At 38.5% G+C, this 27,536-nt stretch overlaps 3 protein-coding genes across 8 annotated transcripts in view; 2 read left to right on the forward strand and 1 right to left on the reverse strand.

Annotated features, from left to right (window-relative positions):
* The window catches only part of tbc1d32 (TBC1 domain family, member 32), a 55,049-nt gene extending 36,253 nt beyond the window's left edge, over window positions 1-18,796 (reverse strand). For 5 of the 6 annotated variants that reach the window (XR_013453330.1, XM_078093020.1, XM_040160696.2 and 2 more), the window contains exons 1-21: window positions 18,670-18,796; window positions 17,570-17,739; window positions 17,303-17,467; window positions 16,426-16,603; window positions 16,112-16,183; window positions 15,423-15,542; window positions 14,667-14,745; window positions 13,920-14,023; window positions 13,724-13,785; window positions 13,307-13,451; window positions 13,081-13,140; window positions 11,853-11,952; window positions 10,386-10,523; window positions 8,644-8,733; window positions 6,466-6,608; window positions 5,708-5,835; window positions 4,878-5,079; window positions 3,457-3,536; window positions 2,964-3,102; window positions 1,798-1,885; window positions 841-959 (exon numbers count right to left, since the gene is read on the reverse strand). Coding sequence is in view for 5 of the 6 variants with exons in the window: in XM_078093020.1 (XP_077949146.1) it covers window positions 841-959; window positions 1,798-1,885; window positions 2,964-3,102; window positions 3,457-3,536; window positions 4,878-5,079; window positions 5,708-5,835; window positions 6,466-6,608; window positions 8,644-8,733; window positions 10,386-10,523; window positions 11,853-11,952; window positions 13,081-13,140; window positions 13,307-13,451; window positions 13,724-13,785; window positions 13,920-14,023; window positions 14,667-14,745; window positions 15,423-15,542; window positions 16,112-16,183; window positions 16,426-16,603; window positions 17,303-17,467; window positions 17,570-17,724 (2,367 nt within the window). In the remaining variant the exon portion in view is untranslated. The remainder of the gene's footprint in view (window positions 1-840; window positions 960-1,797; window positions 1,886-2,963; window positions 3,103-3,456; window positions 3,537-4,877; window positions 5,080-5,707; window positions 5,836-6,465; window positions 6,609-8,643; window positions 8,734-10,385; window positions 10,524-11,852; window positions 11,953-13,080; window positions 13,141-13,306; window positions 13,452-13,723; window positions 13,786-13,919; window positions 14,024-14,666; window positions 14,746-15,422; window positions 15,543-16,111; window positions 16,184-16,425; window positions 16,604-17,302; window positions 17,468-17,569; window positions 17,740-18,669) is intronic. The other variant, XM_078093019.1, reaches the window with a different exon arrangement.
* Window positions 18,797-19,314: 518 nt separating this feature from the next.
* hsdl1 (hydroxysteroid dehydrogenase like 1) lies at window positions 19,315-23,172 on the forward strand. Its single transcript, XM_040161204.2, has 5 exons — window positions 19,315-19,782; window positions 20,531-20,973; window positions 21,318-21,401; window positions 21,685-21,834; window positions 21,956-23,172. Exons 1-5 carry the CDS (start codon window positions 19,563-19,565, stop codon window positions 22,019-22,021), a joined length of 963 nt encoding a protein of 320 aa, XP_040017138.1. The 5' UTR covers window positions 19,315-19,562; the 3' UTR covers window positions 22,022-23,172.
* A 957-nt stretch (window positions 23,173-24,129) lies between these two features.
* Window positions 24,130-27,116, forward strand: gja11 (gap junction protein, alpha 11). The gene is made up of 4 exons (XM_040160686.2): window positions 24,130-24,392; window positions 25,241-25,393; window positions 25,576-25,761; window positions 26,230-27,116. The coding sequence occupies exons 2-4, from the start codon at window positions 25,265-25,267 to the stop codon at window positions 26,836-26,838; spliced, it is 924 nt and encodes a 307-aa protein (XP_040016620.1). The 5' UTR covers window positions 24,130-24,392; window positions 25,241-25,264; the 3' UTR covers window positions 26,839-27,116.
* The last annotated feature ends 420 nt before the right edge of the window (window positions 27,117-27,536 follow it).

Raw genomic sequence — 27,536 nt, forward strand, 5'->3', positions numbered from 1 at the left:
GATCTTTTGAAATTGGTTTTGAAAACTCATCATTGGCTCATTTAATTCAAATCTACTTTATTATACTTTCTTTATAATTCATGCCTATTGGGTGTGTGTAATATTGCTTATTGGAATTGAAAATTAGCTTACACATAAAGGGGCATAGGTCAAATGATTTGCATTTTAGATTCATACAAATCCAAATACTATAAATATAGAATGACAAAAAAAAAAAACTGAACATGAAAAAGGATTTTTTGTGAAGAAAAAGATAAGACGTTATTTGTAAAATTAAACCATGAAGCTAAATTTGAACAGGTGGCCAGAACAGTACCCGATGAACACCTGATGAATAATAAACCAAGACCTCCTGCTATCATCACCGAGGAGTACAGGGAAAACTTTACATAGATACAAACAAATAAGTGTGGCTTTTAAATTCGATGAAGCTATTTGAAAGCAACAACAAAGCCTTTAATTAATTACAATGATGAAAAACAATGTTTAAATATAGAAAATTGTGTTTAGTTGAGGTCCGATCTTTAATCTGCTACAGCCTGTTTTATCGTTCAAATGCGCATTTCTATTTTTCTTGCCACAAATGCAGCTGTAATAAGTCCAGACCTTTTAACTAGCAACTTTTTGGTTTGCAACAGTTCTGGCTGAGATGGACTTGTAGGTCTGACTGCATGCATAAAACCCGGTGGCTGACACAGTGATAAGGCCGGCTTTAAAGTCACCAGTGGCAGGTCACAGTTCACACTTCACTGGCTGTCCGAATTCACTTGGCTAGTTTTAATGAGACGGACAGCTTGGCTCCTGTCAGAGGAAAGCATCAGACACACACATATACTCAACCTTGAGGCAGCTACCGTCGATGGGATCCATGGGTGTGGGCTTTGGATGGACCACTCCGATATCTTCCCTTCCGCACTCAAGAACAGACCACAGCTCTACTGCCAATGCCTTGACAAAACCTGCAACACATCGTCAAGTCCTCGGTTATGATATGTATTTGTACAATCACGCTGGTCTGTGTTAAATTGATCACTACAAGCAGATATTTGTTACAACTAAATGTATTTTTCATTTTACTTAGACAGATTATCATTAAAATTTGCCATTTACTGAATTTCATTAACGATTTTAATACACAGTAAAGCAGTTTCAAGGGTGGCACAGGTGATTTCCTCACAACCATTCATTTTCATCCCTGGCTGCCATGACTGTTTCTTGTTGTTAGCACAGACTACATAAGGAAACACCAATGCTGCTGCATCTCTTTGGCTTGTTTTTGGTACTGTGTCTTTAGCGTTGAGAAGACTACGTGCAACAGCGGCAGGTAGCTAGCTGGAAGCAGACGATTTACTGCAAGGCAAAGTAAAATATATACACATACATATGCAGTGAGCAAACAAATGTTTGCCATATGTTGTCAGTTATGACGACGTCCAAAGTCAGCATAGTAAGTGAACCACTTCCAAATGCCAAATCTAATTTTACACAAATGAAGTTGGTGGTTTTCCACTACATGTGCCTAAGCCTTAGCCGATAAATGATGTACCGCATTTTCTGGAGGATTTACGATGCAACTTGCAAAAGGGCAAGTTGCATCATAAATCCGATATTAAAGAATTAAAATTGTTTTGGTCAGACTGTCACTCTTGTTGAAATCTGACCTCATCAAGTTCTTTCTTCATCCACTTATCGAATTACAAAACATTTGAAAAAGAAGTTGCTTCCTGGGATGTCAACTATGATACATTCGGTCTTGTATGCCAAGTTGCTTTTTTGTACCAACATAGCGATTAGTACCTGAACTGTGCAAAGCTGCTGCCCCAGGAGCAGTTGCTGCCACCTGTGTCACCATCACCCCATATCCAAACTTCTCACAGCGGCTCACCTAGAAAAAACACAAACAGAAACATATTTCAACAAAAAAGAAACTAGGAGCGGTCATCAGTAAATATGACTGTGGCATTGAGGAACAGCAGGAGCAACAAATGACCACATCTCCTGCTGAAGGAAATGCAGATGCCGATGGCATGGGCATACATAATTAATAAAGGGCTTTAAGATGCAAGATGATCTGCATGGTAAGTAATTATAGGAAACAAAAGCTTAAATCTGTGTGTTGACTACGAAAAACATCATACAGTGTGATCTATTGCCATCAAGAGGTGTTTCTCAAAGACAATTGGTAATTTTACATTTGAATTCAAATAAAAATGTACTTGATGCAACAATCCTGTATCCTGGCGTTTAGAGTTGGCTTAAATGTATATTAAGTAAATGTGGTACATTGAGGGGAACAAGAAGGATTAAAAACTGAACCGCTGTCAAGCACTTTCTTTTAGGGTTTCCATAAAGGTGATGAAATAGTTTCAGCTTAGCATCATTGTTCAGTACTTCTGCTGTATTGTCACCCTGTTTGATTTATTTGAAGCTGGCACAACCGTTATCTGACCAGCTTATATTTAACTTGATATCTCCTGGCGGTGCCTTTGACACATCTGAATTTCCTTTTATGGGCTGGTGCAAAGCCAAGCATTTGTTGGATTGCAATATTGAAAACTGGGTGGAGAAGGAAATTACAAGTGGTGCAACCTCAATACCAGAGTTGAGGTGCCCTTGAACAAGTAATAGAACTCACTCACTGCTCCACTGGCACTTTTCACTGACAATCAGCAGCTGATGCATTGGGAATCTAGAAAACTGGCTATTGGGACTGTACTGAATTGTTTGAAGGTTCAAACCTCACATTTAAATTCTAATATAAACATGCAAAAGATAAATATGGTTACCAACATTCATTGAAAATTCTTAATAGCTTCAAATGTAAAAAATAAATAAAAAGACAGGTCTACGGAAATATGCAAATAACAATTGTTATTTAAGTAAAAGGAAAAATGTTCAACTTTAACTTATTTTGGAATACAAAAAATTCCCAAATCGGACTGTTAGTTGTACAATGTTATTACCTGTAGTTTTTTTATAAACCGAGAGAACATAAAGGAGACACAATCATTGATGGCTCCAGTCTGCTGCAGCAGCAGCAGGCCTTTAGGAGTTGCAGCAAAATTCAGCAAGCTGTCCAACAAAGTCTCCTCCCAGATGAGCCTGTTCCAAAGTCAAAGAGAGGAAGATGCAGCGCTACATAAGTCACATTAAAGCAGTTCCTTACACCGGTGAAAGAGGCGGTGACAGTGCCTAATGTACAGGTGGTAAACAAGCTTCTTACCAGAGATAGGATTAAGTATTGTGACTAGATCTCACTAGTTATTTCTTATTTTTTGCTGATTGTGTACAACAATAGTTGAATACTTCAGCTAGATTTCAGTTACAAATGCACATTGTTTTTGTATCGGTGGCTTGTTTACAACATCTGTCACAGAGGTGTTACCAATGCACAGATGGTATGCTGGTCTAGGTTTTTATAAGGTGATTTGAATAAAATTACTCTGCTAGACTCACATGTTCTGCAGCTCCAGGGTGCATGTTTCAGAGGTGGCTCCAGGTACCGGAGTTGGAACCCTTTCTGATAAGGAACTGGTCTAGAAATAAAGAAAAAAAATGCATTGTTTATCTACAGCTGACTATATTCTCATAATCAAAAAAGAAATCAATTGAAACCTACAGATTGTTAATGGAAAATTCTAGGTGCCCATTTTGGAACTAAGTTTTATATTGATTTCATTATAAATTATAAATAACGTCATAACTGCACTGCTTCTTTTCTGTGACGCTCACTTTACTCTGTAAATTGCTCTACTGTTGGTCTTTATCCAACCTTATTGTATCCATATTGTATTTCTGTAGATAACATGTATTTTCTAATCATTTTACAATAAAGAAAAATACAATTTTTTCCCAATTCACCTGAAAAAATAACTTGATTCTTTCTGGAATAAACCCTTTTTTTTAAAACAGATAGACTGCATTTAACGCCACTACTCGCTGGATTAAAGAAAAGAAAGACAAACAAAAACAAAACTCAAAACGAACAAAACTTAAAACAAAACTCTAGCACTACCTGACGAACATGGGAAATCAGGGTCACAGACATAATTCTAGTGGATTAAATCTTTAACTGTTTTTTTATCCTGTAAAGTGGGTGCAATGAGGTCAAAATTGTTAATATATTATGTAACACAAGGCAAGAAAATAGACGTAGACTTTGATTTAAGACCCCATTTAGTACGGCAAGACAGAGGAGTATGTGCAGACTGATGATTAATATTTAACACAGACTGGAGTCAAGTTACTAGACAGTGATGCAACAAAAGTTGTATAACGATGTCACATTGTCTCATACAAGAAAAAGAAGGCGCAGTGCACTTTTCACTGTGTCTGATTTAATTTGCATTTTCAATACAGACTAAATGTATTGCCATTTCAATGTATTATTAGGACAAAATCAGTATTCTCAAAATTGTTGTTGATTCCCTCTATTTTCAGGCTTTATTTTTACAGCTTTCATCAGGCAAATTAAACATGACGAGAGAATTCTAGCAATTGAAACGGATGACTAGACACCTTTCCATTAGATATTCACAAAATAAATGATTCAGATACAACCTTTATCTAACATCTTTTATAGAAAGGGTCTTTTTTCTGGCATTTACAAAATCATCAACACCGAGGTTATGATACTGAATAATTTTTTTAGTAATTGACTGCTTTCTAATGTTTCAATATTTGCCGTTCATTTTTGGATATAATAAAATACTTTAAATGTTAACCAGCGTTTTTTACTTGTTTCAGTCACCCCAAAAACCACTGAGGTCTTGTTATCATTATTGAATCACTCAAAATCTGAGGGGAAATCTAAGTCATTGAGCATCCAGAATCTGAAAGTTTGACAAGTCATATATGGAGAAATGAAGTGTGCGTACCCTTTTCCATGCAGCAGCTATAGCCGTGTGCAGACCGTAGGGTCGGAGGACCTGCAAACCCTCACAGGTGTTGTATATCTGCCTACAGACAAACATGAAGGCTCCACATAATGAATGAGACCGGTCGGATTCATTTATTGTGGACAGCTCGTTCTCCAGCAGCCTGAGAGTGAGCTGTACAACAACATGAGCAGGGAAGGTTCTGCAGAAGAGGTGGGAAATAGACAAAGAGAAATATGTTGATAGCTGGCATTAAAATGTCAAATCCGGCTTTGATTGATTCATTTCTAAATGTCAAATACTTTCTAATGCTAGTAGCTGTAGTATTTCTCTATAACTACAAGCAACCCTTCTGTTTTCAATGTCTGGACTAGATCTTTAATGTAGTGGACTTTTATCTGCTCATTTTTACAACATATTTCTCAAGTACATAAAATTTTATGGCATGGCAGACATTCGTACAGACATTGGTACACAGTAATATCAGCCGTAGTGCTATTTCACAACAACAAACTGCTGTTTCCAATTGGACAGAGTTCATGGTTGGCCAATTATAAAAAAGTACAAAACTGACGTGGGGCCACTGACTGACCCGGAGTACTGTATCTTTAATCTTTTCGGTTTAGTTTCTGCTGTAATGGACTTGAGCAGCTTAAAAACATAGCAGTGACTGACACACCTGCATCTTTGGGCCGTATTTGCTCACTGTGGAGAGGATTTGCTATGCAAATTGTGTATTAAAGTCTCCTTGCTAAGTCATGAAAAATGTAATTTATTTGTTAACATTGATGATACAAAAAGACCCAACATATTTATTCACACCATCTCACCTCTCACTGTGGGCTACAACTAGATTCTTCTCATATAAGAAGAGAGCTAATCCTCGGTCAGTGTTTGCAATGCGAGCCAGAATGTCGGCGATGAGCGTCAGTGTTGCTGCCGGAAATTTTAATTTGGTCTGCAAACAATAGAGAATAAACAGATTTACCCACATGTCACAGACATTACTGGTATTGAGATGGAATCAAGCTTGAAAAGATGGTTTGTGGCAAAAAATTTACTATGACTTAGAGCAATGATTCTCTGGTGGGTCGGGTCCCCGACCCTTTTGCAGTGGACTGCAGGCCGCCCATCGATACTACCGATTGGCTGGTTTAGCGAGGTCCTGGGATCGCCCCCACCACAGCCGGCAACATGTGTATCTGAATCTTTAGTTACAATTATTTTGAGTTTATGTATTGATAAAAGCATCTACTAAATATACTGGGTATTTTCTAGCTCAATTTTAATATGAATCTTTTCTAAACTACAAAGTAGTTGGATCTTTTTATTTCATGTTTGTGCATGAAAGCACAGTTAAGTCAGCTAAAACAGGCGGTTACTCAGTTACTCAGTTGTTATGTATGTTGTAGCTATTACCTTGTGTCCTTAGGGTGAATGCAAACTATGATAGGCCTTTGTTGTTATTATTCCCAATTTCAAAATTGTCAATGTGTCTATTTGTATTCATGGACCTTGTTTATGGCATGTATCTGCAAACCTATATATATAGTCTATTTGAATCTCATCTTTAGTGAGTATGTTTTACCTGCTGTCCATTGAGCAGTGCTATAACAGGAGCAAGCAGCGTCTCTATTACAGGGGTCGGGTAGAGACAGTCTGCAGCACACTCTGTCCTCTCACAGATCATCCACAGCACCTCCATCACCAGGCAGCTGGGCGACAGGGAGTCTGAACACACACATAGTTTTCCCCTAACTTTTGACCAGACCAGTATGTTGCAATTTCGTTACTTTAAAACTGAGACTTAATATTTTGTTTAGCTTGTCCCCATTTGTCAGATTTTCTGGACAGAACTTATTAAATAGATACATTGTCAGTAGGGGTGTAACGATTCATTCACTGAATCAATTAATCGATTTATATTCCTGCGATCCAACTGAATCGATCTGTGCTCCGCAAATCGGCATTCCGGACGACATATATCGATTACAAATCAATTGAAATGGTACATAATCGATTGTATCGATACTTGGTAACTGCACATTGGATTTAAGTACAAAAACGGCATGGATGTGTGTTTGTTTGTTTTTTAGCACTTTAGACACGTTAAACGTTACTCGATTCAGTCTGCCTGTCTGTGACGTCATCAGTACACAGCGGCAGCCGTGCGAAACTCGGAACAACAACAAAACACAGCGTGGAGGAGACGACTGCGAGCAAGACATTTACAAACCAACGTATCGATCCAGCGCGTGGAAACATTTTGGCTTTTGCAAACACAGAGGTGTTCTAAATAAGTCGGTCGCTGTTTGTAGAATATGTAGAAGCCAAATAAAAAACCACGGAAACACAACGAATCTTTCCGGCCATCTACTAAGGCGCCATGGGATTAAACAACGCCGACAGGCCAGGACCTCTAGCAGCGTTACCGCTGCAGCAGCAGAAGGTCCAGCTCTGCAGACACCTCAGGCCTCGCCAGCACGAAACTCAACATCACAGTAACAATTGCCAAGTTTAGCTGTAAAGACATGCAGCCCTACAATGTGGTTGAAAATCTGGGGTTCTGTAAATTGATCCAAACATTGTGTAATTATTGTGTAATGTTTACATTGAAAATGGCACTTGATTCAAATAAAAGGTTAATACATTTGCCATTAATTGTTGTTTGCTTGTTTACAATATCCATAATTAATTTAAACCTGATTTTCTTACAAGAAACAACAGGGATCTCGGAAACTTTGCCTGCACTGTCCAGTAAAGTTACTGAATCGATTTCAAGTCACTGAATCAAATCGAATCGAATCTAAATTAACCTAGATCGTCCATGAATCGCGATTCGAATAGAATTGTTGTTAAAATGAATTGTTACACCCCTAATTGTCAGTGTATATAACTTGGATTTAAATATTTATGTCCAGTATCAGTCTGATCACCATAGACACAGGTTCATACACGATTCTATGAGGAATGGTGAAAGTGAACTTGAAAGGAATAACTAACAATATTCCCAACACCAGTGATGGAAAATGACTATGTAACTGCGCATTGACATTGTAGTTAGTAATTCAAAAAAGGCTCAAGGCACAGCACCATAACCACCAACCAAAGACACCGGCAACTATAGAACAATATTATTGTATGAATGAAAATTGCACAATATGAAATGAATTAATTACAAAGGACTTGCTTTCAATAACCTCATACTTGCTTTACTTAAGGTAAGTATACCATAGTTATCCCAACACTCTCACACAAAATCTTTAAAAACCTGTTGGGGAGATTCCTCTCAGGTTAGGGTGACAAAGTTAAAAAAAAGCATCCGTAGCATTGTGTTACGATTTTAAATATCCTCTCACAGCTGGTGTAGGTGGTCTTTGATATTGGGCAGGTGAAATATTCAAATGAAGCTTTGAGTTGCTCAGCATGACTCAAAGATAGAGAGCAAAGGAGGTGATCGTCATCTGACAAAGTCAAGGTAGGTCACACTATTGATAACTGGCAGGGAAACTGCTGCACTGTAATTCAAGAGATTGAATGGAGCAATAAAGCAAGGTCTTTTAGACAAGCACAGTGTCGTATGAGGCAGTACAAGGTATAAGGTAAGATAAAATATATGGTCTGAGGAGTGCCGTTACGCCTCATAGCGAGGGTCACCGTGTTCCTTCAGTCCCCCAATTGCACACTCAGTAAGCATAGAAAACAGGGCGGGGGCTTAAACAGTTTGACGTACTTTATACCCGTGTGTGAGTGTTTGGTGCTCCACCTGTGTCTGAGGTATCACTGTGCGTAGGTTTAGGGTGTTGGTACATGATGTTAATCAGGATGACTACCAGGTCTGTCAGGCTGACCGGATCTGAAACAGCAAAAAACAATAAGTCAATCAGTCTAGTCACTCATAGACGACAGGAAAAGTATAGTAAATAGTTGATAGTCCTGGGAAGGAAATGTGTCAGTGTCCAGTTTTGGTGACCGGGAAAAAAAATCCTCTTTCTGCACAGTTTGCTCCAAATATTATGTCTGGGATGAGTTTGACTATCTACTATGTTTAAAATGTACCTGCTTAAGAAGTAAATCACATAGTTTGTGTTGAAATAGAACTGAACGGTACGGTACAGTCAAATACACAGTGTTATACTGTAAAAGCATGTCTAAGGAGCTTTAAATATGTTACAACACATATTTTTACATAATACAGCCAAAACAATCAGGCCATTAACCAGATTTTCTCTAAATTGGTAATCAAAACAAGCAACATGGGCTGGTTTTCAGGTTCTCGTAAAATAAATATTTGCTTCTTTTCACCAATTTTAAAATTCAATATTTGTTCAATATAAGCCTTAAGGATTAATTGATGAATCCGGAAGGCAAACAATAGTTATAATGTCAAAGGTTAAGGACAGATGATTAGTTTTAATCCGAGTATTCTTCTTGCGGCACAAGAACTATTTTTCATATTGTGAAGAAAATTCCTGCTGAGGGAAACTTCTATCCACAGGTAGGATAGTGGAGTTCAAATTCTCTCTGTAACATTCCTGAAAACAAACAGTTATCTTTGACCAGGGAACATTAAAAAGCTCTCTGAAGTCAGTGGAACTCAACAACTTGACAGAGAGCTATACATGTAGAACTAAGACTAAAAATGACAATTACATTTTTTAATGGATTCCATCTGGCATTTTTTCATGTTTTACTGTGGGTAAGTTAACAAGAAAGAAAACATTTAGATGTAAAAATCCAAACTTCAATGGAAACTTATCTTATAACGCATATTATGACACAAAGAGTGGGCCTAATGATCAATATAAACTACTCTGACGTCAATGATATAATTGCCTCTAGACTACATTGGAATAAGAGTCATTGGTGATTAAGGAAACAGGATAAAAAGCACCAGACATTGAGTCGGCCATAACGCCCTACCTTGGCATCATTCACACCATTACATAACTTTACTAGCAATTAAGACAGGTGGAGAAACAAAGTTAGTTAAGGTAAACTGAAGCAAGTGTCATTGTCTGCTGTAAAGTTTGTGGTTATTGTGTTAAAGATTAGTGAGGACACAAGTAATGTGTCTAACTTAACGTCACTCACATACAAAAACTGAAGCACTGGAATAGTTCCCAGCTAGATAAAACAAACAAGATAAACCACATTAATATATATATATATATATATATATATATATATATATATATATATTTATGATATTCAGAGTTGGTGGTTGTAAATTGTGTAATCTATTTCCCGATAACCAGTTTTTTACTGTGTGAAATCAACTAGCTGTAAAACGTAGGTTCATATTAAACAGGTATGAGTCGATACTGGTTATCTAATAACCTGCCAAACAGTGATCACACATATTTCCTAAAAAGTCAAAATGCTTATTTTAATACAGTAAAATGATATGCTGCTTTTATTGAAATACTTGAAAGGATATTAAAGAGAATACCCCACATGCTTGTGACAAATGTTTGAAACTGTTTCCAGAGCACTCTAGCATTGTACCTTTGCGCTCCCTCACTCTGATGGGAAAGAGCTTTCTGCCATTGTTGTAGATGAGGAGTTTCCCCAGGACACACAGCGAGTGGACAAAGACGGCATATTCAAGCTCTCTTCCTGTGTAAACACTCCTCTGGACTGAACCTGACATGTAGAGGAAGTAAACGAAGGATCAAAAACAAAATCTCAACAGGGTGTGAGGAGGAACTACTTAACAATTCAACGGCTAACTCACCGCACAAAACTTTAGTGTTAGAAAACATTAAACATTGAGAATGACAGGGGTTGTGAAGTGGTAGGATTGGCAGATGGCCAGGACTAATTAGTATTTGTATAGATATTTTTATATTTTAATATGCTCACAGCTAGTTAGAAAAACAATGAACACCCTTGTAATCATGTTGTGATGGCAGACAGTTAAAAGACCTTTCTTATCTAAAGCCTCTGTAATAAAATGAGACTCCATAACACAGATAAGAGAAAAAACTGAGGAATAGTATCTTCATTCAACCAAAACAAGGCCAATGTGTTACAGGAGATGAAATCCCTTTTGCATTATATACATGTTTTTTGTTGACAATAACAAAAAAGTAACTAAAGGCTGTGAAATGTGACCTTTGTAGCACATTAAACATCTTTGTTTTGTGTTATTGGGTGCATTGCTATACTTGTAAGTTACAGTGAACAGCTGTTGACTAGAGGAAAAGCAGGCAACAGTAATCTGCATTCCATAGCTTATGCATGTATACACATTGAATACTCAACAAGGTACTTTTAATTTTAGACATTTGCAGTTAAATTAATATTATAAATAACTAAATCGCAAAGAAGATATGTTCTATGACCTCAGGCTAGCCAAGAAGGCATAAAATATCCCCTTTTTAGGGTTGTTTTTGTTAAGTTGGATATATTAAAATGATGATTTGTGTATATGGGACAGAAAATGAAGCTCAACCTTTAAGTTATAGAAAGAGGTAGGTAAGTGTTTACCTATACCTTCTGTGTGCGTTTACTGTTCATTTTATTGGGTCTACTTGTTTTTTGTTGTTATTGTTTGATGTTTGAAATAAATCTATCTGATCTAATAAATAAAATACTCAACATATTTCTCCATCTGGTTTATCTTTTGCTTCTCTTTGTTTCATTACTATTTTTTTTCATCTCTATCCCTATATTTTAATGACAGCAGGGACAGCATGTGCACATTACAGAAATGGATTAAATGATGAATGCAAGTCTAGGTACAAACACATTTAACGTCCACGGGCTTCCAACGAAGCATTACTTTCTCATTAGGCTTTCATAGTGGTTCAGCTTGAGTGTATTATTTTGGGGGTTTGTTTCACAGGACACATTAAATCAGCATTAATACAAATGTGTCGATGTGTACCACGGAGAGAGTGGAAATTAATATTTAGATATGCCTGAGAAAGTACATAAACCTGTTGATAGTTTTTGGACAGTTTCATTTACCAACGCTCTGCTGCTCTGCTGACTGGGGATCGGTTGTCTCATTTGTGGAACGTTCACAGGATTCACTGTAATGGATACACTGCTGAAGGGCAGCAACAACCTGCAAATATTTTATATAAATGTAAACAATACATGGCTATACAATACATTGGCTCTCTGCAAAAAAAAAAGATTGGTCTGAATGAACTTCAACCACTGTGGCAAATTTGGATGTTGCTATCAACAGGCCGAAAAACAACAACATTGATACAGAATGTCAATGCGACCTCTTATTTATTCACTTATCAAGAGTTTTAAGAGTTGCACAATTTAGTTTTATCCAAATCCTGTAGCATTGTAGGAAATTTGAATGGACTGCAATGCAAGAGTAGTTTAGGCTTACAGTGCCTTTGGAAGTTATTGACATTTACTTGAGACATTTTTATGGGTTATTTCACAATAATCCTCTCTAATGTCACAGTGAATTATGAAGGCGGTTCAAGATTAAACGATCAATTCCTAAATGTTGAACCCACACTGTGGTGCCCCTTTGTCTCCAACATTGACCTATTTTTTGGCGATGTGAATTACACACACACACACTTTAATTTGAAAATGACTCATCGTATGTGTTATACTTTCTTAGAGTTACCTACTTAAATTATCCTGAATATTTCCAAGAATTTCTTAACAGTCATTTTCTTTTGATCACTTATTAATGGCATCAGATGCCCTTTAACTCTTTTCAGAGAAACAAGCTGAGCTAACATTGGAAGCAGCTTCTTTGTTCACTGAACAATGCTGGAGAAACACAGATTTTTTAATGTAAAACTGATTTATTTACAATGCTTTTAATCGTTTTTCTACAGAGTTAATCACGTTGTCTGTTTGTTTGGGAGAGGAAGAGATCACTACAGATACTCAGCTTCCAGTAAAAAGCTCCTCAATGATCACAACCTTTCCGGCTGGAAATCCATCTCAAACTTTTGCAGGGTAAGACTTAGGGTTAGGGCGTACTGGCCTGCAAGTATATCTGATTTATTACGGTATCCTTCTATTGCCTAATTCATTCAAAGTTTTGTCTGTCTTAAATCCAATTTAAAATGCAACAATTTCTGGTACTTAAATAAGGTAGCAGGTTTGAATGCCTTCTGGAAAGAAATATCATTCTTGTTTCCCTACGGTGTTAAATGTTTCAGAAGTACAAAGGTGTCAGTGAGAGATATTGATCAAGGAATGAATCACTCACCAGAGACTTATAGTTCCTTTCCAGAAGTCGGAGAACCACAGTTCTACTGTAGCATCCATGCTGAGGGAGGGAGAGGGCAACATATCAGGATGAACGACAATATATGAGACAAGATAAGGGGACATGTACAAGTGAGAAGGACATAGACACTTTTTAGCTTAATAATGTATATGCAAAGGGGCATTCTGCACAATTCAAAAAACGCCTGCTCATTTGCAATACTCACCATCCACTTTTTAAACCATGTCGCTTTGATGTCCAGTAAGGCCAGTAGATGAATGGGTTCCAGGACTTTCTGTGTCGCAGGTGAGGTATGTTCGTGATGGAAGGACAGCAGGTGGAGGGTACTCTCTATAACTTCTTCCATGTATCTTAAGACAAGAAATATAACAACAACAAAAAGGTACTTAATGTATACAATCATTTTAGGCATATTACAGGAAGGCCACCTACATTTGGATAAAACATTTTGGAAACCTTTGTAGCGTACTGAAGGTATATCACAATGGTATTAAACATTCTTATAGAAATTATTGGGGGGTTTACTATTCACATTTTTCCTTTAGCTGAGGCTTTTAGCCAAAGTGACTTACAATTACATTTTTCAATCAACAGAATTAAACGTATTAGGGTAGGAACGCACTTTTCAGGATGGCGGATCCAAAAAGTTGTCACCTCCTTTTGAAAGTCATTCATCAATCGGATCTGAGGTAAGACAGACAAAGTAAGAGACAGCTATAATTTATTTGACTCATACGCTTTCAATATTTTTTTTCCCTCTTGAGGGATCAATAAAGTATCAATCTATCTATCTAATGTGAGATGCACTTTAAATGTACCTGTTTGAGTAGACGACTGATCTCAGGTCCATTGATGTTAATGGTGGCGGAGCCAGTTGGGAAGCTTCGCTTTTGAGACATAAAACTTGACTCCACACTGTTAGCTGCACATCAAAAGGCAAAATACACATATTTTAAATATTGTATTAAACATAAAATAATATTGGTGTTTATATACATATATATATACAGCCGGTAAACAAGCAGCATTGTTGTCGCTCGAGGGAAACACACCCTCAACGTCAATTTCACTATTCACTAAATTAGATCAACGTTTTGGAAAAGACCCGATAGAAACCTCTGGAAACCATTTTTTTGTTTTTTTGTTCATGCGACTTGTCAACAAAAAACAACAGTGGATTGTGAGCCTCAGTTGGAGAGAGGGGAGCAGGTGCACTCAGAGTTTGTTGTGTTGGAGTAGATAAAGCGTTGTTATCTACAAGATGGTCAATGTCATGGTTGAATATGTAAGGGATTTCCACAATCTGGATGCAACGCTTGTTTTGGTTGAATCTCAGAACGAGAACTCTCAGTTGGACAAGATAACAATCAAGTGAAACGTACGATCTGAACCTGTAAAAATATATAATTTGAAATCTTTTTACGTTAAACTAATATTACTATCCACATGAGTAGGTACCATTAAAAGAATGGAAGTCAAATTATTACTTCATAAATAAAGAGGAGCTGATTTAAATTGTAATTTATGGTCTTGCATGTGCACTCAGTTCCTTCAGAATTGCCTACCCAAGCTGGTGTAGATCTCTCGTGTCACATTCAGTGGAGAGGAGGAGAAGCTTTTAGCAAAGAACTGCAGTACATCATCCTGATAGGATAAAACATATGTTATCAGCACACATGCACACACACACACACAAAGAGGGGAAAATAAAAGATTTACAGCTTCTACTGAAAGTGTCCTGCATATTTACTACCAATTATCTCTCAACCATTACAGAAGTGTCAGTGTGTTATCTTGTTTTCTATGAAGTGGCAAAATGACAGACGGGATGATGAACATTACATTTTCTTTGTTTGTTTTCAACAACACAGCCTGAAATTGTTCATAAAAAACATATGATTATTATTGATCCATTCATCCATCCATCTTCAGCTGCTTATCCGGGGTCGGGTCGCGGGGGCAACAGCTCCAGCAGGGGACTCCAAACTTCCCTTTCCCGAGCCACATCTACCAGCTCTGACTGGGGGATCCCAAGGCGTTCTCAGGCCAATACAGAGATATAATCTCTCCACCTAGTCCTGGGTCTCTCCCGGGGACTCTTCCCAGCTGTGCCTGGAACACCTCCCTAGGGAGGCGCCCTGGGGGCATCCTCACCAGTTGCCCAAACCACCTCAACTGGCTCCTTTCGACGCAAAGGAGCAGCGGCTCTACTCCGAGCTCCTCACGAATGGCTGAGCTTCTCACCCTATCCCTAAGGGAGACTCCCTTATTATTGATTATTTTGTAAATTATTAATTGTGAATTAGGTTCTCAGGACTCACGCTGAGGTCAGGGTCAGTCAGAGCTGCGCAGAGATTTTTTCGCAGGCTGCTCCAGCATTCACAGCTCAGCACATCAGCCGGATTGACACAGCAGAGAGCCTGAAGAGCCTCCCAACGCATCTGCACAGAGTTACATCACTTTAACTGGACTATACTCAAGAACTGTGATTCCATTTTCTTTCAAAGCTATTGAGTTATATTTCATACAAGTCTACTTACAGAAGTAACAGTTGTTAAATTAAACGTATTTCATTGATCTCTCAACTGAGAACTACTTTGACAAACGGATACTTCCTGTCTGAGGCCTTCAAAGAGCAACAAAACATGAAAATAATGGAAGGCTGAATGAATTTAGCGAAACAAATTGGCAAATTAAGCCTGGATATCACGCTAATTTCTACTTAGAAAAGACCAGTTCCACCAAAGAGTAATCGTAATAATTTCGAGAGGCCTGAAGAAAGAAACTATGTTGTATTTTAGTAGAAAGATTTCAAATATAATGGGGAACGTAAGATAAATAGACATCCTTTTCACAACCCCTCAGATTTATCTTGCAACCCTTGGCTGGGATCCAACCCAGTGCACATTACCTCAGCGTATCGACAAAAACGTTGTAAGACGCATCAGGGATGTACGCCATCATAATGACGTACATCCCTGATGCGTCATTATGATGAGAGATCTTTTACCTCTTTGGGTCTGCTGGAGTTGAGATTATCAGCCAAAGCTTGCAGCTGCTCTTGTCTGATGAAAGCATAACTCTATAAAAGGACAAATGATTTGAAGCAATTATATATATCCGTCATGAATAAAGATAAGAAAGGGCTCTCGGTATACAGTCTACAATAGAAGGTAAAACACTGTAAGGACACGAAAGCCATCCAGGGATTGAGATACTATCTTGACAATTAATGAGTCATCCACAGTAAGATAAAAAGGACAATAAATAAATAAAATGTAACTGTGTATTGCCACCACGGTGCATAGATACTGTATCTCTTACCTGGTTGAAGGAGGAATCGCTGTCAGAGCAGTTGTCAGTGTACTGGCTGTTGAACTGACTGTGCTGCTTCTCTTTGAGCATCACCTCCTTCCTCATCTGGTCCTCCTCAAATTTGTTAATTAAAGACTCCACCACCATGGTCATGGTATTTTTCAAGTTCTGCATCATCTGCTGGTACCTGATATATAGTGAGAACGTACATCAATGTATAATTAGCTAAAGCACAATAATTGTTTAGCTAAACTCATTCCATGACAACTGCTATATTTCACCTGTTGGAGATTTTGAAAAGTACAATTCACTAAGTAATGTTTTGATGTAAAATTTTAACATAAGGTAATTTCAGTATTCCAATTTGGGAAAAAAAGCAAGAAACATTCTGTAGATACCAACAGGATTCTATTTTTTTTGTCATATAAAACACTGTCAACCAGGCTGCAGACGGCACTAGGACACATTCGCTACTTTAACTTCTTAACAAAGAATACCAAATCAAATTGCATGCCGTAAATCTCAGAAACCTTTTAGTTTGGAAAGGTTTGCTGGAAATCCAACTTGAACAGTTGTTTATTGGCATTTTTACATTAGCTAGTAAGACATTTGGGAATTATGGAATTAAGGGATTTAGGAAATTAGGAAATTCGGGTAATTAGGGAGTCAATATTCCAATATCAAAATCGACTTTTATTATTCATACCTAAGAAATAAACAGATGAACGCAAACACTTAAATATAAACACAAAAAATAAATATCGCACAGCAAGACAGTGGAGGATTTCTGATTGGCCCAATTCACAAAAATGTAGACTCCACAATAAATGAATCATAAACATCTGGAGAATGGGGCGACAAAGCTTGGATACTGAGCTACACTCACTCTGTTGAGTCTCTGGTACTTTGGATGACAGCATGGATCAGAGTGTCAAGACCTGAGCCTATACCATGTTGTCCATCTCCTCTGGTCAAGCTCTTGGTCTCCTCCTCCACCACAGTCCCCAATGAACTCTCCACATACTGACGGAGATACCTGACAAACTCATAACTGAAAGGGAAGAAATTAAGGAGTAAAACATATACACTATACATTACATTTAAACAGAGAGCGATCAAACAATGTTATACCATCTGAGTCTGATGGCCTTACTTATGGAAGTTCTTGTCAGTCTCCTCCAAGTGAAGGAGGATCTCTTCAGCACATTCGGTAGATTCTGCGTCAGCAATCCGGTCGTTGATACTTCTCAGAAGCTGCTTCAGCAGGGATTGCAACTCTGCTTTATCTTCAGCTGACAACTTAAACATCGCCACTCCTGATTCCTAACATGGACAGAATTGTATGAAATAGTAGAAAGCAGGTGTACAAGGGTACAAATTGAAAAAAATGTCTGTTAATTTATAATGTTAATAAAATGTCAACATTTATCGAATGGGTGCGACAAGAAGTTGAGAATGTGTAGTTTAGAGGAAAGTACTGTACTTTTTTATCAATTATGTTTGTCTGACAGCTCTAGTTACTAGTTAGTTTACAAATTAGGATTTTGTACACAAAACATATGATCAATTTAGAAAGTACGGTACTGTCATACTGTTAGAAATATCTAATAAGATATGGAGGTTAAAAGTATAAGTTAAAACATGTCTCAATGCCACCGGTTGTTAAAATACTGCTCATATGATATCATAATTGAACTATCTGATGTAACGGTAGTATTATGTGATTATGTGAGATCAACTCGTGATAAGGGTTTTACTCGTGACAATACATTTTTCGTAGAGATATTTTTATACATAGGTATAAGAAGTAAATACCTCCCCCGACACCGGTTTTTAATGCTCAGCACAGAAAAAGAATGCGTACATGTTGGCTTTGCCTCTTTAACGACTATTAGTTCATCACAAACTGGTGTGATAATTAGCTAACAACCTCTGTTCCATAGTGGAAATAGCATATCTTAAGCCGTGTCCTTTCATATACAAAAACGTATATAAAATAAAAAATAATTGATATATGCTGTTCATCCAACCGGACAATTTCATGTTGACAGTTAACGTATAGTTGTTTTATATCTGGGTAGCTTGACGTTGCTACGTGCCCTATTGTAATACAGCTAACGTTAGCTAGCAAACAGCAACACTGCGCAATGTTAACTGACGCCGCTGCTAGGCGGTAAGCAAAGACCCCCACGCTGCACAAGTAAACCCTCCCAACAGAAAGACGACGTATGCGGGATGTCTTAAACCAGTCACCTCTTTGTTATACTTGTAAAAGATTGTATCCAGGTAGCATTTTGCTAGTAATTGCCACCGAGTTCTGGGTCTCTATGGAAACGTGCAGTTAACTGCAGTGCATTGTGGGATGTGCAAAGGAAACATGTGCTGCCTTTCCGAGTATGGGAAATATGTGATCATATAACTCATATAAACTTCTATACCTAAACGAATACAAATAAATCAAAGAGGAAGAATGACTTCAAGAAGAAAGGTCATATATAAAAGCCATAAGAAACATCATATTTCCCCACAAGTACATTTTTTAGGAGATTAGAACAATATTTGGAAACAATGTATAAAGGCCCATTGTGTGTCTACTTACAAAAATTAAGAACTTAATTTTGAATGATGAAGAATATCAATCATTCAGAAATAGATAAATTCACAATCCCATATAAAACAGAGGAATGTTAAAATTTGAACATTTTACAAGAAATTATGTAACCGTGTAAACCTTGTGACGTATCTTGAAATTAGTTCCTTTAAAGGAAGTTGAAATATTAGTGCCGCGTGTCGTGTTATCCGCGAACCTTTCTAAAATCCGACCATGACCGGCTTGAACCTTCTAAAAGTGGGTGTTTCTCATTTTGTTTTGAACGCAACACCACAAATCACATGGTCACGTGACCCAATGTTTTGCTTCGTCTACCGGGTGCCGTAACTACATGTGACGTCTCTGCCTGCTGAAACGTCGGTCAGAGCTGCTAGCGTCACTGTTATCCGAAATGTAACGTTACTATGTAGGAAGAGTGACTCATTTTGTTCACACGCCTGAGTTATTAGTTAACGTTTCGTTTAGAAATCGCAGCGTGACGTTGGCTGGATCATCTTTAGCCAGCAAGCTAGCATCAGCATCTTCAGTGTCCACTATGGCGACAGTTGACAGCTTTCAGTTGTTGTATGGAGAAATCTCTCGATCATTCAATCCTTACATTGAAACCTTGGCCCTGATCGGTGCTCTTTACGCGGCCAGGAGGGCAGTGATCCTGTTGAGAGACTGCTGCGCGTTGGTCAGGGTGCATTTCCTCCCAAGAATTATCCCCAGTAAGAAGCTCACCCAACGATTTGGAGACTGGGCCGTGGTTTATGGTAAGGATGCAGCTGGTCATCTCAGCCCAAAGGGGTGTTTGTGAGTGGAGAGGAAAGTTTAATTGAAGGAAAGTAATTCACTATTCGAGTATTTTATCAAGCTAGAAAGGCCGAATATTCAGCCTCTCATACTTCATACATCTCTCTAATCAAATTTTCTTTTTATGATATCATTGTTATGTTAATATATTTTGGGTCATTAGCTGTTTTTCTGACAAAACAAGAAATATGAACATGGCATCCTTAACTTTGAGTCATTGAATGCAGTGATTTTCTTACTATTTTCTGACACAACATAAATAAAATGATCAATAAAACAAGACCATAGTTGTCATTACCATAGGATGCTTCAACACTGAATATAAAACACTACAATTAGATTTTGTTTTTACACTAATTTTGCCAAGACTATGCTCACAAATAATAATTCGTCATATATAGTTTATATATACATACATATTACAATCAGTTATTCTTTTAGTTTATACAATATGGAAAACTAGTGACAAATGCCTGGGCAAGGACATTTTTTTAATTATTATTATATTCTGATATTCCCCTAATAATTCAAAATTGGTATTGTTTGATGTCTTTGCAGCCAATGAATCCGACTATTATTTGGAAAGTCAACTTTAAATTTACATACAAATAAATATGTATACATTAAGACATATACATCTCAGCTCTATGACCGTAATCCTTCCTCACATGACTTTCACTGATAAATATTGTCCTTTTATCCTGTCAGGTGCAGCAGAGACCGTAGCCAAAGCCTACGCAGAGGAGCTGGCCAGGCATGGAGTCAGCATTATCTTTGTCACTCAGGACCACACCTCTGTTAGAGACACAGCTGCAACCCTCTCCCAGAGCTACGGAGTGGAAACTGTCGTCGTGGCAGCTGACTTCTCTTTGGAAAAGGCAGCCGGAAACCCCATCAAAGAAGCCCTGAGGGGTAAAGATATCGGCTTCCTGGTGAACTGTGTAGAGTCTGTGGCTTCCCCTCAGAGCCTGATTGAAATGCCTGAGCAGAGCGTGTTGAATTTGGTGAACAAGAACGTTGCGGTCGCTACTCTGATGACCCGCTTGGTGCTGCCGGGGATGCTGGAGCGCAGCAGAGGAGCTGTGGTCAATATATCATCGGGTGCTTGCTCCAAACCCCTGCCTGGAAGAGTGACCCTCACCGCCTCCACTGTGAGACCAAACACGAAATCTGCCTCTCACAAATCTAGCAATCATCTTTCACAGCATTTTATTTGTTGTGGTGCATAATGGGCATCTGTAGAAAATATTTTAGAAATTATTCCAAAAGTATTCCAAAATGTCTTTTGATGCTGATATTTACAACCAAAGTACACTTTTAAGTCCAACTAAACTTTTAGGGTTATGTGTCTTAGGTACCCACAAGCAAATCAAACTGCATCCCTTTTGCTGACTGCTTCTTCTTCTTACTAAGTAAAAGAAACGTACTGTAACAACGATCACGTGTTTCCTTCCCAAAAATAATCCTCTTTCCCTTTCTTATCCTTACATTTCAGGGTTACATGGATCATTTCTCAAGAGCCCTTCACCTCGAGTACAGCTACAAAGGGATCTTTGTCCAAAGTCTGACTCCTTTCCAGGTAGATGAGGTCATTAACCAGTGTGGCTGTGTCCTGAACCCAAATATACATGCTCCAACCAAATGTTGTCTTTAGTATTGTAAAAATGATTATACGAGTTATTTTGCTGCTATTAATAATTAGGCAAATCCTGATAACGTTTGCTTCTTTTCTTAAGTGAAAAGACATGTTCAGTCAAGTCTTGTGACAAGAATGAAAAGGTCAATAATATTTGTGTACCCTGAGTTTTAATACGTAGGTCAGTGCTTAATATACCGTACCGTATGTGTCCACGTGTGACCAGATCGCCTCAAGTGAGCAACAACCATCCTCATCCACACCGATGTCCAGACCGGGCTGGTTTGTGCCAAAGCCCGAGGTTTATGCCCGCCACGCCGTCTCCACCCTGGGGGTCTCCAATAGGACCACCGGCTACTGGCCTCACACTCTGCAGGTCGGCACAAATTAAAGTCATGACTGTTTGTAATTTGTATACTCTTGCATCATTTCGGGATATAAAACATTTCTGGAGACTGATGTGTTTCTCTGCCGTATTTCTTCTTCTATCCTCCCAGTATGGACTGATGAAACGTATTCCAGAGTGGATTTGGGTTCTTGGATCTCGTATGCTCATCAGTTAAGACCTCTCCTCTCCTCTCCTCGCTAAAGACTTAACCCAGTTACTGGAACTTGTGACTTAGTGACTTAGAGTTATGTAGAGCTTTACTTTCCTCAGCCATTTTCAATGTGATAAACTTGAGGTTGGTGGTTAAGATAATTTCCTCTTGTGTCAATTTCAAGAAAATCTTCAGTGGAATGAGTAACTCAATATACATATATTACTATATAGTCTGACCAATCTGTGGCATCTTATAATTGCAATACATGTCTTACTGGTGGCCAGACATGTGGCTGGAAACTTGGTTTGCGATTGAGATGGGATTGTAAACATGAACAGAGCACTTGTGTGTTTTGGTTCTTAGACTTAAACATCAGCCATTATGTAGTTTCAAAGCGTTAAACTGTGCGAAAGAATATTTGAAACTGACATGGATCATCAAAGCGGGTGAACTTGAAACTGAATAGTGATTATTTTATTTTTCAATGTATTTAAAAAAAAGTATCGCATTGAAAATGTCCTGCAAAATATTGTTTGTCGTGAAAGTGCAGGTGATATTAAAAGTATTACATATAAAAAGGATGAGTGATAGGTATTATTTTTGTAGGAGTATGCATTATCTTTCAGGGAGATTATTCTCATTATGCGTTCAAAGTCACAGATTTATTTTGTAAAGTAGAATCATTTTACTTAACTATTTTTTGTATTTTGGTGACAGAAATCTGCATTACGCAACACAGTTAGGTTGTATTCTAATGAATACGATGAATGAATGAATAATGAATACAACCTAACCTAAACGTGAGAAATTAAGTAACGGTCAAAGGACACATTTTTTAGTCAAGCTAAAGCTAAAGTGTGAAGATGTCTTCATCTTATTGTGTTCTTAATCTCAGAGTTTAAATAAAACCAGGATTGGCCAGCAGGGTTTAGAGCGAATATGTGAGTGCCGGTGATTGGGAATGATAGCGTTAAGTGTCATTGCTGTGAGTACAACATTCAAGCACTTCCAGGAGTGAGATTTGGGTGTTTTATTGAGAAACTATGTTTTTGCTGATTACAAAATAAGTATTTGTATTAAGTGGTTGCTTACACATGTAACACATGTTATCTTAAGTGGGATCATGGTGTCATTGCACCAACCAGACCAATAAAACTCTTTCTTCATTCCCATACCGTCCTGAATTGTTATTGTAAGTGTGCCAAAGTGTCTCTCTTTGAAGGTTAGTCTTTTATCTGACAGGTAGGGGTTCTCTGTGTATGAGGTTGATATATATATATATATATATATATATATATATATATATATATATATATATATATATATATATATATATATATATATATATATATGCCAAAGGCCGCAAACGCTTTGTTTTTCTCTTAAAACATCTACGTGGTGTAAATCATTTACGGGAACAGACAGCATGTTGACTGGCAGAGTTTACCCTGTGACCTCTTAGGATCATCCAGGTCACAGACTGTTGGTAAACCGAACAAAGACCCACGAGGTGCAGTGTGCTCGTAAATCCACGTGGTGCAGAGCAAACCTGGGCTGTTGGGGGAGGGTTCAAACACAAACCTGCAATACTTTTTCTAGGGCATTCAGTAGATAATGGCAAGTTCTTTTCTGTACAATCAATATGGCCTTCAGTGGTATAAAAACCAGGAGTATGAACAAATAAAGTTCTATAGATAAAAAGCTGCAGTAAACTAAAAAGTAGCAGTAAAAAAAAAATTAAGTTGACAAAAAGTACCATTAGAAATTACTAAAAAACTACATTTGGAATAGTAGCTGAGATACAAAAAATATTGTATTGAATTCAAATGTAAAGACTGAAGTTAAAGCTGACTGTAAAGAAACCGTGTCTATAAGATGGGAAACTTGAGGAAGCTCCTTTCTTTTGTCAAATATGAGTACTTTATCTAAACATTAGGAGCGCACCATAACAAAAAGTCTTGTTTCGAGCCGCGACACAAGCAGTCAGAAAAGCTTCACTGACACCTCTCTGTGTCCATGGAAAGGTCTACTGAGGCGATATGGCGTCATTCTTGCACATAATATTCCCTTGTTTGGTGTTTTGATGGTGGCGGACCGTACCGTCCGACACATTGGTCCCAATCTCTGTTACTCAAAGCATCTGCAGTTCTTTCCGCACGTATTTATTCAGGTGTGAAGCAGAATTTCCACAGATAGATGCATCCGGGTAAAACAAGGCTTTTTCCAGCCTGTTAGGACTGGCGGATTGTTGTTGTGGTTAGAATGGTGTCCTTCCAGATAAGATGCCAAAGAATCATGAAAGAGGAGCTTCTTCCACACTTGCTCTCGTTGTCTTCCTTCCGAGACGTTGCTGTCTTCATTCATCTTTTTTCTGCTTGAGTTTGTTTAACTGGTGAGTTATTATGTTCTTTTTTTACAGATCTGTTCTCAGTTCTCTTATGCTGTCCAAAAGGGGAGAAAATGATATTTTAATGTGCATGGTTTTTAAATAATTGAAGTTTAATATATTTTATTTTTGAAGAACGGTGGTGTAATATAACACTCCTCTAAAACTATACTATATATTCATCTGTATTTCAACATGTGAATGCCGACCATAATGAGAAGCTGAAAAGGGGAAACTATGTGCTTTGTTGTAGTATAAATTCTGAAACGTAGGTAAGTAATTTAAAGAAAGTGATTGTTCAAAAGTACCACATACAAAACAGAATGTGAAACAAAGCAATATGACAATGCATTTCAAAATAGTGTTTTTACTAAACAGCCGGCAATAGAAATAAAGCAATGCCCCAAAACAGCCGTAAAAGATTGAAATCCTCCCAAACAATAATTATGTGAAAGAAACTCTAGCCTTAGCCTAAACGCAGCCTTATCTACCCATGCAGGTAAATGTATATTTCTGCACCACTGGTTGAGCCCCCATTTTTCTAATTAAGATTTGCGACGGTTGGTATTACCAAGGTTACGGTTGCAGCAGATAAGTGTGTTTTGTTTAGAAATGATAAAAAGTTTGGCCTTGTGAGAGAGACTGCCTGTTCTAACTTTAACACCTACAATGATTTCAGCATAATTTATTGTTACCCTGAAAATAACATCCAATGAAGGGCTGATACTCAATTGGAAGTACTACACACCATACTACACAAACCATCACTTCTGGTCAAGCAATATTAGGGTTTGCTTCTCAAATAATGTGAGCGTGCCATCGGGGATTTTCTGTTATTCACATTTTCCACACAGAAGACAGAACGACTGGCAACTGAAATGGGCGAATGGGACGTGCTGGGCCGCCTTCTGGATAAAGTGCAGAGTCACTCCACCGTGATCGGCAAGGTCTGGCTCACCGTGCTGTTTGTCTTCCGCATCCTGGTCCTGCGCACCGGCGCCGACAAGGTCTGGTCACACATTCCCCCGATCCAAAACAGACTTCAGTGTGTCTTAAAGCTCCGCCCAATGAGCGGGTGAGAGAGAAGTACCCAAAAAGCAAGAAACACCACACGTCCGGTGATCCCGAGGAACCGGGCAGCAAACATAGCAGTGCTGCATGCGTCATCTCCTTTCCAATCTCCCTCTAGGTGTGGGGCGATGAGCAGTCCGACTTTGTCTGCAACACCCTGCAGCCCGGCTGTGAGAACGTCTGCTACGACATGGCCTTCCCCATCTCTCACGTGCGCTTCTGGGTCCTTCAGATCATCGCTGTGGCCACTCCAAAGTTGCTGTACCTCGGTCACGTCCTCCATGTGATCCACCTTGAGAAGAAGGTGTGTTGCTACTGTGGTTGTAGTATGACAGCGAGACCGCTCACTGCTTTTACTGTAGGGTTGAGTCTGTCATCAAACCCCTCATGCAGCTGTATTCTGCGTCTTCGGGGACAGGATTTCATTGATTAACAAAGCTTTAAAAAGTCAGACCCAATGTGTATGTTCAGGACTGAAAACCCTCTTTCTAGTGGGCTTAAAGGTAGTTTTGTAGTTAGGAATAGTAGACGCGTCTGATTTGATATCAGTTGGTTGCAAAAAGAAACTAATTTTAGCACAAAAATAACTCCAAACACAAAGGTTGTAGTATGAAATCCTATTCTGAAACTTAAGTAAGTAATTTCAAAGGGGAGAGATAGCGCTACTTGCAACCTGCTAAACAGTTTGAGGCTGTACCTGATAAATATCATCAACTTTGTGGCTGCACCCACTTTTTATATTCCTAATTATTTCTTATTCTTCCTGTTCAAGATGAAGGAGAGGATGAAGAGGCATGCTGACTTGGACAACCAGATCAGTCTGCTCCTTAGAAGGGCCTACAAAGTTCCCAAGTACACCAAGAGCACCGGCAAGATCAGCATCCGCGGGACTCTGCTTCGCAGTTATGTCCTCCACCTCGTGGCCAAGATTGTCCTGGAAGTCCTGTTCATCGTGGGTCAGTACTATCTGTACGGCTTCACCCTCAAGGAGCGCTACGTCTGCGCCCGCTCTCCGTGCCCCCACCAGGTGGACTGCTTCCTGTCGAGGCCGACGGAGAAGTCGGTCATCATCTGGTTCATGCTGGTGTCGGCGGTTGTCTCTCTCTTCCTCAGCCTGATTGAGCTGCTCTACCTGTGTGTGAAAGCTGTGAGGGAGTGTATGACCAGGAGGCAGGACTACACCGTGACCCCGGTGACCCCTCCGCCTTTGGAGAGGAAAGCTTTTAAAAGCCGCGACGAGATGCTCCAGAATGGTGTCAACCTGGAGCTGGAGCTCCGTGGAGGAAAGCCAGGGGCGAACGGGGCCGGAGGCGGGTCCACCGAGGCTGCTGTGGATGTGTCGCTGGAGAGCAACAACACGGGAGGGGAGGTGCACATCTGAAGCAAGGAGGCACCCATCGATTTGAGTGCCAGTATTTGTGTGCTTTTGGGTTTGAGCAGGAAAAAGAGTGTTTGTGTGCAGTAAATTAAGATAGCCGGAGTGAGAGTAGTCAGCTTCTGCAAACAGTACTCAGTCACATGCAAAATGTTGCTTAAAATAACTGACATGACAAAAACAAAAAGAAAGATATCTTGGAGATGATTTTTTGTCAGATTGTGCAAATGGTATTTTTGTGGAATGATTTGACAACAATTTCGGTTCAATAAACCTCTTTACATATGCTTCTGTGTTTGAATTTGGTCCATTTTCTTTAAAAAAAATGTAAAAGTTCCATTGATCCAAACCTCTATGTTTTCCTTACTAACACATCATACTGTATAAAAAGAGGTACAATTGCTATAATGTTTACAATCAGCTAATTGTGTGGTTCAAGAACAAGTTTTTTTGCAAGCGGTCAATAGGTTGATATTGCTATTATTTCGAATATTTAAAATATGTATTTTTTAATATAGACATGTTGGTTTAGCTTGCACACTGAAAAGTTGTCCAATCTGATATTTCTTGACATGTCACTTCCAAACTCAACTTTTTACAACAGTAGTGTTTAATTATGCAGAACCCGAGTCAAAAACTGGAATATTTACAGATGAGCAGCAGTTGTTTCTAGTAAACATTACACTTTTCCTGTTTATTTTCAA

This window comes from Gasterosteus aculeatus, chromosome 18 (assembly GCF_964276395.1).
Source record: "Gasterosteus aculeatus chromosome 18, fGasAcu3.hap1.1, whole genome shotgun sequence".
NCBI classification, from domain to species: domain Eukaryota; kingdom Metazoa; phylum Chordata; class Actinopteri; order Perciformes; family Gasterosteidae; genus Gasterosteus; species Gasterosteus aculeatus.

What these genes read in the sequence shown, in the direction of transcription:
- hsdl1 (XM_040161204.2), top strand. Translation starts at nt 19,563, where the DNA reads ATGGCGACAGTTGACAGCTTTCAGTTGTTGTATGGAGAAATCTCTCGA. An exon ending in AGACTGGGCCGTGGTTTATG is followed by an intron (nt 19,783 to 20,530) that starts GTAAGGATGCAG and finishes TTATCCTGTCAG; the next exon opens with GTGCAGCAGAGACCGTAGCC. An exon ending in TGACCCTCACCGCCTCCACT is followed by an intron (nt 20,974 to 21,317) that starts GTGAGACCAAAC and finishes CTTACATTTCAG; the next exon opens with GGTTACATGGATCATTTCTC.
- gja11 (XM_040160686.2), top strand. Translation starts at nt 25,265, where the DNA reads ATGGGCGAATGGGACGTGCTGGGCCGCCTTCTGGATAAAGTGCAGAGT. An exon ending in TGCGCACCGGCGCCGACAAG is followed by an intron (nt 25,394 to 25,575) that starts GTCTGGTCACAC and finishes ATCTCCCTCTAG; the next exon opens with GTGTGGGGCGATGAGCAGTC. An exon ending in TGATCCACCTTGAGAAGAAG is followed by an intron (nt 25,762 to 26,229) that starts GTGTGTTGCTAC and finishes TTCCTGTTCAAG; the next exon opens with ATGAAGGAGAGGATGAAGAG.